General features: G+C 45.9%; 1 protein-coding gene across 1 annotated transcript in view; it reads left to right on the top strand.

The window, feature by feature from the left end:
* The window catches only part of LOC120841320 (flavin-containing monooxygenase 5-like), a 124,622-nt gene that overhangs the window by 66,050 nt on the left and 43,726 nt on the right, over nucleotides 1-14,846 (top strand). Inside the window, exon 3 of the mRNA XM_042286310.1 lies at nucleotides 290-616. Within this exon, the coding sequence (XP_042142244.1) occupies nucleotides 290-616 (327 nt within the window). The remainder of the gene's footprint in view (nucleotides 1-289; nucleotides 617-14,846) is intronic.

The raw sequence follows: 14,846 nt of genomic DNA, 5'->3' as shown, positions 1-14,846 counted from the left end.
GAAACAAATGTTGAGTTGTTGGTAAGATCGTAAGTGTTAGGTCATCAAAATTAATCTGGGCCGTGCTTTTCCCATGACACCATATTCGTCCGCAATGTTAGGTCTCCTGCAAACACCTCCCTCATCCGAATTCCACACCCACCGCCTCTCCAACCCTTACTCAGAAATGCGCTCATGTCATCAAACTGGTATGTTAGGAATCAACCAATAAGTGGTAAAAGTCACCAGTTCTGCGGTATTACATTGCACAGAAGAACCTGTAGGAAAACAAAAGAATTGCGGTTTCCAGGTGCACCTGTCGACGAGGCGAGGATCGTGGATCTCACGGAGGGTGGGGCCGCACGGCAAGCCGATTGACTTCGCGCTGTCCACCAGGGCGCGTATCCTAAAGGGTCGCCTGCTGCCTCTTTCCGTCAGCCTCGACACACACGAAGCGATGCTGAACCGCAACTTCAACCACGAGGCCTATGGACTCCGGCCCAAGCACCGCATAAACGCCCAGCATCTTACCATGAATGACGCCCTACCGTCCCTGATCGTCAGCGGTCTCATCCGCATTAAGAAGACCATCGTTGAATTTACCGAGGACGGCGTACTTTTTGAAGGTGACGAGGAGGTAAGTTGGGAAAGTATCTTGACTACACAAAGGAATTTCAAAATATACGAGGTCCCTATTGGAAAACCCCAATATGAACAGCGTATTATGGATATTGGTAAACAATATATTTTTATTTTATTGCAATACAATATAGACAGTGTATTGGAAAACATTACATTTATTGTATTGTATTACAATAAGGTTTTGCTATGGGATTCCAATATCCATAATACGCTGAAAATATTGGAATCCAATACCGTATAAACCCTTATTGGATCCCCATGTGTCGTATGGGGATCCAATAAGGGTTTACGATTCCAATATACTCAGCGTTTTATGGATATTGGAATCCAATATATTATATCGGCTACCAATAAAACTATATACGAGTTGGAATATCACGTTCAGCGCAACATTTCTTTGCAACGCAGTCTCTTCTTGTGTGTATTTCTGAGTGATAAATTAAAAAAAAATGTTGCTGTTGTGAAATTGTGAATAAAGAAGCAAAACACTGGACTTATCCATACCAAATATATTTAACATATTCCTGAACTGGAGGATCTGGCATTTACTGCAAAAGAAAGTTAATTGTTTAGGACTCTCATTCAAAAACTTGATGTTTGAAAACAGAATGTGAAATCCTCACCCTAATGAAAACAGCACCTGCTAGCTGTAGCCATATAGAAACTGCAAAATAAAAATGTGTGATTAGTTCGCGACAAGTAGCAATCCTTCACCAAGCGGGTAGATTCAAAACTATGTCTGCGTTTGATTGTGGAAAAATAAGCTTCAATGCCACTGCCACAGGTCATTCTGAGCTCGGTCAATTAAATATACGTATCCGCTCGTCTGGCTTCACTATTCCTGCTTCGCACCTAACTAGAGTATATGGAATGCTCACCTTTGAGGAAAAACAAACTGGTGCTTGCTTGCTTGTAGGCCGTGGAAATTGGAAGAGAGATTTGCGGTTAGTTGCGTCCAAGTAGCAGTTACTTTGAGTAGCCACGTAAAGTACACTAAGTCTGAAAGATTCAAAATTACATGCGCGGGACATAGATATCCTCTTGCGACGTAACTGGGCACGTGTCAATGTCGCCCGCTTGTATTACAGAGAAATAAGCTTCAATGCAGGAGCTCCCAGTCGTTCTGAGCTCCGTCAATTAAAAATGCTGTACCGGTCGTATGGCTTCAGTATTCCTGCTTCGGGAATCTGGAATTCTCACCTTTGAAGAAAAGCAAACTGGGACCTGCTGGCTCTTAGGCTGTGGAAACTGCCAGAAAGATTTGCGATTAGCTGCGTCCAAGTATCAATTTCTTTGACCAGCCACCTGCAGCACACTAAGTCGGATAAATTCAAAATTACATGTGCGTGACATAATATGCCTCTTGTGACAAAACTGGGCACACGTTTTGTCGCCTACAGCAACACTGAAGCCAGACAGACGAGCGGTACGGCACCTTTAATTGACGGAGCTCAGAACGAGTAGGGACGCTTTCACTGAAGCTTGTTTTGCTGCAATATACACGTGTATTGCAGCAAAACAAGCTTCAGTGAAAGCGTCCCCAGTCGTTCTGTCAATTAAATATGCCGTACCGCTTGTCTGGCTTCAGTATTGCTGCTTCAGAGCAATCTAGAAAATCTAGAATCCTCACCTTTGAAAGAGAACGAACTGGCGCCGGCTGGCTTGTGGGCCATGGAAACTGCAAGAGAGGTTTGCGATTAGTTACGTCCAAGTAACAATTTTTTTGGGTAGCCACCTACAGCACACTAAAAATTACATGCACGGGACACAGATGCCTCATGCGACGGAACTCCCTTCGTCCTTGTTTTCTGTTAACTCTGCTCACCTTCACCACTCGCCTCCAATATCTGCACTACGTCTTTAATCTCGATTCCCTGGTTCCGAAAGGCCATGCCATGGCTTGCGCCAGTCACGGATCTGTCAGCTCTGTGACTGGCGCTATTGTGGCAAAGACGCCACAGCACCTGGCGCTTGATGTGCTCTTTCAATATTTTGAGCACGGCTCACAACGGGTGGATGGGTGTCTGGTATGCACTTTGCTTATTTGCGGATCGTTCCGAATCAGAATGTAGGTGCTTCTGCGATCTGGGCGCATGCTCGGTATTTTACAATAGTTGAAACCAAACTCTGCAGGAATCTTGAAATATAACAAACATAATGTGCACGCCAAAAGGCATAGCAAATGAAACACCCACCATCTATCTATTTCCGTTTCTTGTCCGCAAGAAGCTGTCGTATATGTAGCCTCCCTTGCTTAAGCCGTTCCTCCCTAGTGTCCCGGTTGGGTCTCGTCCTGATGAATCGTCAGTGGAGACCTGAGGAGCAGTCAACATCAGATTAGACCTTTTTGAGACAGAACCATATACTTGCCGAGAGGAAGTACACCCAAACGAATATCAGGCATGATATTTATAGTGCGTTTTAAATTGAGACGCATGATGTAAAATGAGACGTCAATACTGACGCACCCCTTTTGCGAACCCAAAATTTTGAAGGCCTTGTCCCCCTCGCTAGGGGGACAAGGCACATGAATCCCGGCATGTGGATGAAATTTTTACCTTAACATACCGACTCAATGCCCATCCCTGAATATTCTACCACCACACTTTAAAAAAAATATTTTTTTTAGAAAACACCGAGTCATCTACCACCCCTACAAACGCCTGAACCAAGCATACTCGTACCGTGGCTTGTTTGCTCAGTGCCGTCCCCGAGTTAATTCGGGCTGACAATGTTTGTTTTTTTTCAAATGGAACTTACATTCTTAGTTTTGGTTTGTCTTGTAGAAGCAGGTGGATACTTTTATAAAGCTTCCTCCCTAAGCGTTTCCGAGTCAACATTTTTGCAATGGCCAACCCCCGGGCTTTGATTTTGCGCTCCTTGATGAATGCTGAAACTCATATAGGCGGGCAATAGCTCGCCTTGAAAATACTTGCTTTTGGTGGCCGAGAACAAACTCGTGTTCCTGATTGGCAGCCACTTGCTGCCAAGAATTGCTGCACATATCCTAAAGATTAGTCTAACACAGACGCTTTGGCCGGACAGAGACACAAAAGCCTGAAACAAGGCCACTATACAGACAGGAAATAGAGTGTCTGTGAGGAATGAAACAGTAGCAATAGCTCGCCTTGAAAATACTTGCTTTTGGTGGCCGAGAACAAACTCGTGTTCCTGATTGGCAGCCACTTGCTGCCGAGAATTGCTGCACATATCCTAAAGATTAGTCTAACACAGACGCTTTGGCCGGACAGAGACACAAAAGCCTGAAACAAGGCCACTATACAGACAGGAAATAGAGTGTCTGTGAGGAATGAAACAAACAACTCAAATAGGCATCAATCACTCACCTTGAAAACACTTGCCATGCGCGGCAAAAAACAAACTACTGGCCTTGATTGGCTGGTCCTTGCCACCAAGACCTGCATGTATAAGAAAGAACCCGGTCTGAATTAAACTTGGGTGCTTTTGCAGAAGAGAGACAACAAAATACTAGTGCAAGACCACTACACATAGGAAATGGCATCCAAAAGGAATGAAACACAAAACTGATATAGGTGGGCAATAGCTAGCCTTGAAAATACTTGCTCTTAGTGGCCGAGAACCAACACGTGTTCCTGATTGGCAGCCATTTGCTGCAAAGAATACCTGCAGATATCCTAAAGAACCGAGCCTTAGTCTAACACAGATGATTTGACCGGACGGAGACACAAAAGCCTGACACAAGACCACTATAAAGACAGGACATAGAGTGTCTGTGAGGAATGAAACGCACAACTCAGGTAGGCGTCAATCACTCACCTTGAAAACACTTGCCATGCGCGGCAAAGAGCAAACTTCTGGCCTTGATTGGCTGCTGCTTGCCACCAAGACCTGCATGTATAAGAAAGAACCCGGTCTTAGTCAAACTTGGGTGTTTTTGCAGAAGAGAGACAACAAAATACTAATGCAAGACCACTACACATAGGTTATGGCATTCAAGAGGAATGAAATACAAAACTCATATAGGCGGGCAATAGCTCACCTTGAACATACTTGCTCTCGGTGGCCGAGAACAAACTCGTGTTCCTGATTGGAAGCCATTTGCTGCGAAGAATACCTGTAGATATCCTAAAGAACCCAGTCTTAGTGTAACACAGATGCTTTGGCCGGACAGAACACAAAAGTCTGATACAAACCACAAAAAGCAGGAAATAGTGTCTGCGAGAAATGAAAAAAGACCCAAGTGGAGAGGCTCGTTCTGTTTCACGTTAGTCAAATAGTGTAGCTCATTATTTTGCCCCATTTAGCAGAGTTTACTGCCAAGGGTACCTGCACACCAGAATAAGTCAGAATTAGTGAGTTTTTTTTTCTTCTTTTGATGAGCGACAACAGAATCCTAAACAGGTGATGAAACAAAATATGAACCCAGCAAGACAGGCTAGTTTGCCTTGATGAAAGCACAGTGCCTCGGCCAACCAAATGAGGTTCTATTCTTTATCACTTGTCATATGTGGTGGGAATAGTAAAGTAAATGAAAATAAGGCAATCTCTCTTGCAGCCGACAGCTGCAGACAAAATTCATATACCTCGATGAACGACCTGGAAATAAAATTGGGTGGTGGCCAAGTGGTTTAAAGGGCCCATGAAACGATTTTTGGGTTGGGATAAACCATTTTAGATTGGGATTTTACTAATAGCACATCGTTCAGTGGGCCAAAAGAAAAAAGGTAGAAAGTCAAAAGCCCGACTTTCAGTGCGAAAATTTGAAAACAGAGCGGACTATTTCGTACCTCCTCCCCTTCGCAACCTCTCTGCCTTTTCACTGTGATACATCCGCGGTCCCAAAAGCGCGTCATTGGGTCCAAACTGACGTCACACGCAACCGGACCTCACTTATTCCCTTCACCCCTAAGCTGACATTGTGCTGGAAGCTACGCGCTTGCCGGACGAATCAGCCGCCTCTCTTTCATCACCTGACATCATTCTCTGCAGCCACATTTGCCACGTTCACGTGGCAAGTGTGGCTGGCCCACCAAGCACGTAGCTTCAACAGCACTGTCAGCTTCGGGATGAACGGGGTGGGGAAAGCAACTTTTGTCTGAATTTTGAACGACGGGCTAATCTTCTAGGGGGACAATGGCTCTGTCCGGCTACACAAACCAGATTCCGAGCGAGAGGGGCCTCCCTTCTTTTCGTCTTCTTTAACTGTTTTGTGGAATGGGCGATTTATGAGTTGAGGAGGAAAGCTAAACAGGAAAAAGTTGGAAAAGCGTTTCATGACCCCTTTAAGGTGTCAAATTTCAAACTTACAGACTGTAGTTTTGGTTTGAGTCCTCCTGGTGTATATTTTTATCCTTATAACTATATTTACAATGTTTGTTTTTGTATTTTGGAGGCACAAGTACTTAATTTATACGCTAATTCACCTTTAGAAGCGTTTTAATTACACTTCATGCCTTTCTAGAGCTCGTAATTGATTCTTGGTGAAAGCGGTCTTAAATTTTTCTTTTCTTGCTGTCGCTGCTGCTTGCTTTCTCACCTTTAGAATGCTGACAACTCGACACAAAAGTAATGAAAAATGTGTTTAAAATGTCATGAAGATCAGCATTTCCAAGCTGTACCCCTGCTTCATGCCCCGACCATGCCACCATACCATAGCTGAGTGCAGTGACAAATGGTCCCAGGTTTGTCACCCGACCGTTTTTTGGGCTTACGGTGTGGCGCGACTCATGAAGCACCTATGCTTCGCGATGGAGCCAGTTAGCGAGGTGTGACACACTAGAGCTGTGCAAGCCTCAGCTTTACAGCCTGCAAAGCGTGGGAACATCCCTCTCCCTCAACAGAGCTGGCATTAGCTCACCGAGAAGCTATTGCAAGCACTAGAAAGCCACAGAGTGTGAATAAAAGCGCTTCTGAAAATGAATTAGTGTGTAAATTATGCATCTATATGTTAAAACTTAAAAAAAGTATATATGTATATATATATATATCTATTTAAATACAAAAAAGGCAAAAAAGAAAAAAAAATGTTTCCAGGTGGGCTTGCACCCAGAGCTCCACGGCCCTTGAATTCAGTTCCCTAAAGCCCGCTTCAGACGGAACAATTTCGACCAGCAACTTCATGTCGCAACACCAGACACGGGCCGCCCGCGTTCACATGCAGAAACCGAATTGCTACGACTTGCCATCATCATCATGAAATTTTATTTTTCTTACAGTATTTAGACGCACAATTATATCCTAAAAACATGTTTTTATATCTTTAAATTGCGCTGAGAATACTAACTCATCTTTTTGAAACAGTTCATTTTCAAAAATGATCCATTTCAAACCAGAACCAAGTCCTCAGTTCTCATCATCACGACCACAGGGGTGTCACGTGAAAATATTGCATTCCTGATTGGCTGCTGCCGCTTCAAAAATCTCCGAGTAGTCAGAGTTGCTCGTCCGCTTCGAGCCGGACCCAATCTCAGCAATTCGTGTCGATCTAGGGAAAACTAGGGAAAAACCCGCCAGCAGCCCCAAAATTGCTGGAAAGGTTGCTTCGTCTGAAGCGATCCTATACTCTGTTTCATACATAGAGTGCAACGCAGTCAAAGCTAGCGCACCGGTTTGCATTGCTGACCGTGCCTACGTGCGCCCCATAAGATAGTGCGTCCCCTGCAAAAAAATTTTAAAAAGTCGGAAAATGTGCATCTTCAGGGCTAGTAACTGATATTGGCGTTATGATTTCAACGGAGCACAAATGTTTTTCAAGAAAAAGGAAAAGATAATGTAAACCACCTTAATTTTTTTCGTGTTCATCCGTGTGGCAGCCGCTGTGGGTTTTCGGGTTGTGTGGCACTGGCTGGTTTTGAGAAGATGGCGTCTTACGCAGCAAGCTCAAGTACCTCTCCTGCTCGGATGTTTTCGAAGATTCGTTGTGCGAAAATCTTGAAAGAGCGCAAGCAGATGATCGCCAATGTGTACGGGAGTATAAGAACACATTCCCCGGAGAATTCGGTCGTGAAGTCTTGGAGACGGCCAGTAACGACACTTGAGTGTGCCCTGTACTGTCGCGAAGTGCAAGGCGCAGTGCCTATCTGGCAAGGTGGCGTCCCCGAAGCAAAGACCTCGCAACAAGAAAGTTTCGAGCACGGGGACCGTCAAGCATGACGAGTTCACACAGAACGCCACTCGCCTGCAGGTTCATCGCAAGTGCTCCGAGAGGGAGATTTCTACCCTTGACAGCTATTTCAAAATAAACTGTACAGGCCACAGCTATTGTCGATTAATGTTTTATTATAAATTTTGGGACAAGGCCGCTTCAGGTCAGGGCGATTCCTCATTCCACGCTGCACGAAAGGTCAGGGCGATTCCTCATTCCACGCTGCACGAAAGAAAAATATAACTCGGTGCTGGAGGCAAATAACACTTGCAAAGCGGCAGACCAGATGGTAGAAATCTGGCCACTCGGCGACTTATAAATAAAAATCAAGAAGGAGGAACTGAAACATGCACTTCGTCAATGCGCACAAACTTGCTCAAAAAGTATGTCTAAAAAAGAAAAAAAAAAAAAACCAAAAAAACTTTGCGCGCAAAATGGGTTTTAACCACGGCCACAGAGACGTCAAAATCGCCAGAGCAGCGCCTTCTACTACTCGTCCACGAAACGCGCGGAGTAACACTTTTTCTATTTTTTCATGCGCACCACTTTAGTACCTTTGACAGCGTTGCACGCTAAGTATAAAACAGAGTATAAGACACCGTATTGTCTGGTACAGAGACCATTTATGAACGCTTGGGTGTTTAAACGATGTACTACACATTTTAAAAAAAGAAAAAAAAAACATTGGGTGTTCAAACGCTGTGCTGCCCTTTTTTCAATAGAAAAAAGCAACAATAAGAAAACACATTTCAGAAGAAAAAGTTAAGGAAACGGAATGTACCATTATGTTCAGTGAAGTTTGGTGACAAGACTCGGGACTCGAGCAGGAATGCAGTTATCCTTGGTGTGACCCCATGAGACTGTCTTGCTGCCTTTGCTGGGGTTTATCTAACTGAAGTACCTGTGCGAAAAGTAGAACACATGTGCATAACACTGATTATTCACAAGAAAATTTGTCAATGTCCAAAATGAGCCATGAAGAAAATTATGCGAGGAATTTTTCGGCTGCGTTGGCCGAGTCACCTCTCGTGGCCAATGTTTCATTGCAACTTTAATTGTAGTGAACAGTTATAGGGTATATTACAAACAAAGTGCAATCTGGTTTTGTAGGAAACTATAACACACAAAACGACACTTGAATACAGTATGTTGAGGTACCTCTAAACAAACTCCAGGGTTTCATGGCGCCTCCTTCAGATACCTGATGTTGAACATGAAATATGTGCACCAAGGAGTGAGCAAACAGCGACTTCAGATTTGTCTCTAACACCAGCGACATGTCGACAAGGAGTGCAACATGTAGAAGGTCGTCTAGAAGTGGCCAAAGATGAAAAAGTAAGATGTAACGATATCAGAATAAGATCACACCAACAAGGCACCATTGTGGTGAGACAATCTACGATGTAGAGACAGCAATCGGGAGTCAACCGACGTACGGCCGCGATTTACTTTCCGGCGACTGAAATGAAACATGGCAAGAAACAAAAATTTGAAAATTAGAAAACGCGTTCTTCTTTTTTTTTTCGCCTTATTTGTTGAGCGCAGCCGGTAGCAGAGCAGTTGGGCGGCGTCACGAAAATCTGACAGACTCGCTAGCTTTTCTCAACTTCGTACGGCGCCAGTCGGCACCACAGATGAATGGTCGGCACTCTTAGTCTACCAGGGAAGAAAAAAGTACGAGCTCAGAGCCCAGCGTCGATCACGACTTTCGTAAAGAGAAGCTCCGGTAACACTTCGGCGACTCGCGAGCGTTAAACAACGCCTCTTCGAACGAGCCCACGAATCCAACACGTCGAACGGTTTGCGCCGGTAAGCACGCTGGGAGCCAGGGGCTGGAGGTTGAATATCCGAAAGAGACGAGGCGCTGGTTTCTACGTCCATTTCGCACAAGAGATAACAAGCCGAGTGATAGCTAGCCGAGTGTAAACACTGACTGACGTTACATCACACTGTTAGCAAGTCCCATGTATTTGGTGAATATTTGGGGTGAAAAACACGCTATTTACACAAATTACCATAAATTTACACGTTGAGTAACGGATAATTCGTTCAAAAATCATGCGAGGTTGTAAAAAACGTGTTTTCGTTCGGTCATACACGCATATCCGTGTAGCCGACCTCGAAAACACGCACCACCGCCGGCGACGACCGCAGCATTGCCGGCTACCGAAGCACCGGAACGCTTGGGGACACACCTAGAAAGGACCGTGGAGTCAAATTCCGCGGAAAGGAACATGTCTCGGAGACAGATAAGCACCAAAAGCAATTAGGCCATGTCGCGAGACGGGGCGAACCCCGCGCTTACCGTGCGTGCTGGCTGCCATTGTTTGTAGTCGACAATGGCAATGCGGCTTCCCTTATGTCGCCCTTGTTTGTATTTATATTAGGGGTCTTGATAATTGTTTCTCACACACCAAAAATAAAGTTAGGCGTATAATTACTCGTTCTAAACAGTTACAATGGCTATAAAAAGCGTGCCCTTGATCTGAACACGCGACATTGCAGTTGGTTTCGTTTTGGCTTCAACCCTTCCAACTGCAAGCTAAGGTGCCGCCGCTTCCCATGCATCCTCCTCAGAATTTACGGCGCTCCGTGGTGTCCAGTGTTGCTGCATCTGTAGGTCATCTTTAAGTTAGAGCTGACAGAGAAAATTTGGCCACGGCGTAACGCCGATGTAAGCTGGAAGCTAGAACCGGTTTGCTTTCGTTGTTTTTTGTTTGGTCGGAGAAAATCTGGCAACAACGCACGTTTAACATGGCGCCGGTATTCTTTTGGTTGGGCAAGAAGGTTGGAAGGTGCTCGGTTTGCGAGCACATGTAGCGAAGACGTGACCGGAGACGTGCCCCTGTGATGTTCCCGGACGACGGAAAGCATCATTCGCAATCGTCGTGTGTGCTTGGAAAGCGAAGGGTGTCACCGGGTCCACGAGTGCGCAACCACAAGCCAAGGGTCAGGACAGCGCTGCGTTTACTTCGGCGATCTCGTTCTGTTTGGTGCAACGCGGCGATGCGACAAAGAGCTGAAGCGTCCGTGGTGTATGGTGCGGTGCTTGGAGGTAGAAAGCCACACTAACACGGAGCGCGAATTGGTTGCTGTGGGCTTAGTCCGTCGTAATCAGCTCATCCGGTCCAGCTGGTCCGGGAGGACGCAGCGAGCGTTTTTAAAAGTAAATCTTCCCTCGTTCTGTTTCAAAATGTGGAAGTATACCGACGCATACCGTGAGTAAAAAGCTGTGGGCGTTTTCAACAAAATTACGTCGTTTAAATTGAACAATGGACTCCGGATTGTTGTCCTAGATCTGCCGTTTTTATGCTTCGTGTTGGACTGCGTTTGCACAGCGACGCACACAGCTCGAGTAGATGACTCGGTCCTGCAAACGACCGGTAACAGAATTTCATGGAAACTTAAGTCACCACTGATATTTTCCTTTAAATCTCGTGCGAGTTTGTTGCGCTCATCATGCGGTGTGAATAAATTGGGGCAAGATTTCCTACCTGCCCACAGATGCATGAACTGAGACCATTTTTTGCGTGGTGAACATAGCGCTTTTTCTTTGTTTTGGAAAGGCGCTGGTGCATTTACTATGGTACAATCACTTGAGAGTTGAGAAATTGGAGAGAGCGAGCAAGCTTTCCCAACTTTGTCTGTTTTCTATGGCACTGCCCTGTTTCAGTTTCAGTAGGCATATCTAGAAGCGGGTACAAACTGCTCTAAAGCAGGTAAAAAACAGAAGAAGCTTAGGACGGTGCGGACTCCGTGTTTCGCGCTTTTCGTAAGGTGACTGGGTAAATGCTTTTGCGAGGTATGCGGAGTATGCAAGCGATTTTGTTATGCCTGTCGTTTGCGTCTCTCCAGTAAAACGAATAAGATGATCTACAAAGGCGCAATCACAAGCCAAGATTTACAATAGCAGTGCGTTTGCTTCGGAGGTCCGTGTAGTTGTATTTTACTCTGCTCTCTGCAACACCGTGCCATGACGAAGAGCTGGAACGGTCACGGTTTGTGCTGGCCTCCCCGTTGACAGAAACCCGCATCGCCCGCGTCGGCACCGAGTGCGCTTGGGCTGTTGATGCTCACAAGCCACGAATGCTTTCATCCGTGGCTTGTCGCCAGCTGATCCTGCTGCTAAACGGTGAGGAAGCGGCGAGAGTGACCTCTGAAGTGAATGTAGATCCTCGTTCATTCAGTTATCCGGTGTCAAAGTGTGGAAGATGTCCAACGTGTACTGAGGGCGGGAACTACGAGCGTTTTGCCTTGCTTTTATAACCGGAACCAGAGCAACGAGATAACTGCCTTGCGTACTTAAATATGACGGAAGCAAAACGTTTCAAAAGGTCGAATACGTCACCGGGGATGTAGGCGAGACGGTGTACACTGTTTAAACGCTTGCAGTATCCACGAGTGGTACCAGGAAAGCGACGTCAGCAGAGAAGGAGCTCGCCATTCAGCATAATGCAGAGCTACGGGCCCGTGTATATTCAAAGTTCGGAATGATAACAGCGTGGCAGTGTGAAAAAAAAAAAAAGACGCATTAGCGCCTTACACCAGTGATCACGAATAACACCGGCCACGAACTCCCGAGCCCCACCGCTCCACTCAACACCGACACGACAGACGACAACAAACTGCATCAACACGACCCAAAAGTGAAGGCGTCTGCTCCTGTACTGCAACTAGCGGAAGTGAAGTGTTCAGCACATGTCCTTCACAAGAATATATAAAAAAATGCTTTGCGCAAGCATCATTTCCGTTTATTATTAATTATATAATGATAAAATCTTAATAATTAAAAAAATATCTGATTTAAGCTAGTCGGACTGCTCATAACACTGGTCTAGCATAAAAGTAACAAAATTTGAATTTCTTCATGACCGGTTTAGGATTTATTGTCAATACATCGTTATCTTTCGCAACGGACTAACATTATAGATTTTGCCTCCATACTTTTTAAATGCAAAGAGTTCTTACATACGGCTGTCCATTGCGCCGTGTTTTGTGTCTTCTTCTACAAATCTGTAACGGTCAGCGACTAAATAGCTCACCCGCACATGCCAAGCTTATATACGCCGCGGAGAGAAAAGCATGTTAAGTAGGAAGTGTCGGGCGCAGTGTCGGGTGTTGTGTTTGTGTATATATCGGTGATGTGTAATGCGTGGTATTGGAGTTGTGCGTGATGTATGTAGGGGTTGTGTCTACTTGTGATCGGTCGTAGGCTCGTAGCATATTAACAAACTTTTTTTATAGACTGCTAGAAATCCCGCTAGGTGGCGGAAGTTACCGCCCGATTTCAAATAGTTTGCTCGAGTTATTTGTCCATTTAAGTTCGCTTTTCTGTCTAGCGGCTCGATCGTTGCTACCGTAGCTACCGACGCCGCCGACCGCCGACGACGCACGTACGTATTTTTGCGCGTAGCTACGTCCGCCGCTTGGAGACTGTTTAGTGTGTATAAAAGACATCGAAGGAGAACAAACGCCGTCCTGTGTGCTTTCAATTCAGCCGAAAGGCGCGCGGCTTGCTGGGCTCGTCCCTCGCCTGTTCTCGGCTGCTGGCCGCCATGTTTTATGAGCACGCTCAGCCAACACGCTGAACCGTGCTTAGCGGAAGAAAAACACGGTGTATCGTGTTAAGTTTACACACCACCTCATGTGTAGACGAAAAACACAGATGGCTGCGTGTAAAACGAACACGTTTCGACGTGTCCGCTATGGGACAACGGTTTACACGTCTGGGCGTGTTATTTTTACTAACAGTGCAGAGTACACGCAGTCGAAATGACGTCTGCAACAGAGCACAGCCAGACGCTTTCAGCAGGAAACGCATGCGTTCAAATAAGCTGCGATTTCAAAACATCATGTCTCCCTTCTGTCCTTCAGTGTTCACTTTGATCTGTGTATACCAAAGCACTCAATGCTGCAAGTAATAAAGTCGTCTATACGTACCTTTCGAAGCGATTGAAAGTGCGTTGGTTTCACTTGGAACCCACAAGCAAAGTGCGCGACGAACTTGACGAGCTGTTATTCGTCGGTCCCGCCATCGCCGCCGTCTCGCCGGGTTGGCGCGGTCGCGGCAGTCGCGGTCGCTGCGCAATGGCGCAATCGCGCAATCTCGGCGGCTTGGCTAGGCTTGGCTGGATCGGCGGATTCGGCCATTCGGCGGCTCGCTCAGCCGCTCGTCTGGCTCGATGGGCTACTCGCGGCTCGCTCGGCTCGCCTCCCTTCGGAGTTCGAACTGCCTCCGAAGCTCGAGCGCTCGAGCTTTCGCGCGCGCGGGTTGACGATGGAAACTTTTCTCATAAAACGAGTCTGTAACGTATCGTTTGATGGCGCAAATGCACGTATTTTTCCCGTCGTTTTTTACAGTGTGTGAATCTTGTGAAACAGGCGACGAAGAGTGGTGGGTGAAATGTGCTCGTGTGTGGTTGTGGATTTTGTGTACGACGTAGGATTACCCAGAAAGGTGGGTCAATATCGATAAATGTGCGGGTAAGAAGCACGTGACCTGTCAAGCCCATTAATCCTCATTACTTTATCGTGCGAACTGACATTGTCACGTATCGCGTTCGATTTGGGTTCCAACATCGGTAACCTAACTTTTGTTGCATTAAAACTGCAATAAACATTTGTTTGAAAACGATCACTCCAATCAGCACGTCGTTATTGGGCTTTCTCATTGAAAGGTAGGTCGCGGGTGTCCCAGCTAGTTATTCTGAATGGTTTGGTGGTTGTCTAGCATTTCAAGCGCTCGAGGCTGTGTGTACTGTGTGCCGTACGTACACTTGCGCTTTCGATCGATGTGAATGTGTTTGCAACGCGGAACGTTTGTGTTCTGTGTGTATCCACCTCCAATATCGTTCTCTCTCGTATTGCCGTATGGTAACTCCTGCTGTTCTACGATATCATTCACGCGATGTCGTATATGTGGGCGTACCGATATCCACATGTTGCCTCACGGGCGATCAAGACTGTGTTACGTATCCTCTTAGTCCGCGGTATATGCCGACGTAATTCATGTTGGTAACTTGGAATTCGTTCTGAGATTTATCCACGCGATATTGTATTCTCCTTTGGGCCCGTGATCGACGACCGATATTTATATATC

This window comes from Ixodes scapularis, unplaced genomic scaffold (genome assembly GCF_016920785.2).
Source record: "Ixodes scapularis isolate PalLabHiFi unplaced genomic scaffold, ASM1692078v2 PGA_scaffold7__128_contigs__length_106722199, whole genome shotgun sequence".
Lineage (NCBI taxonomy): Eukaryota > Metazoa > Arthropoda > Arachnida > Ixodida > Ixodidae > Ixodes > Ixodes scapularis.
The sequence above is the reverse complement of the archived record's forward strand: the minus strand, read 5'-3'. Positions and strand labels throughout refer to the sequence as shown.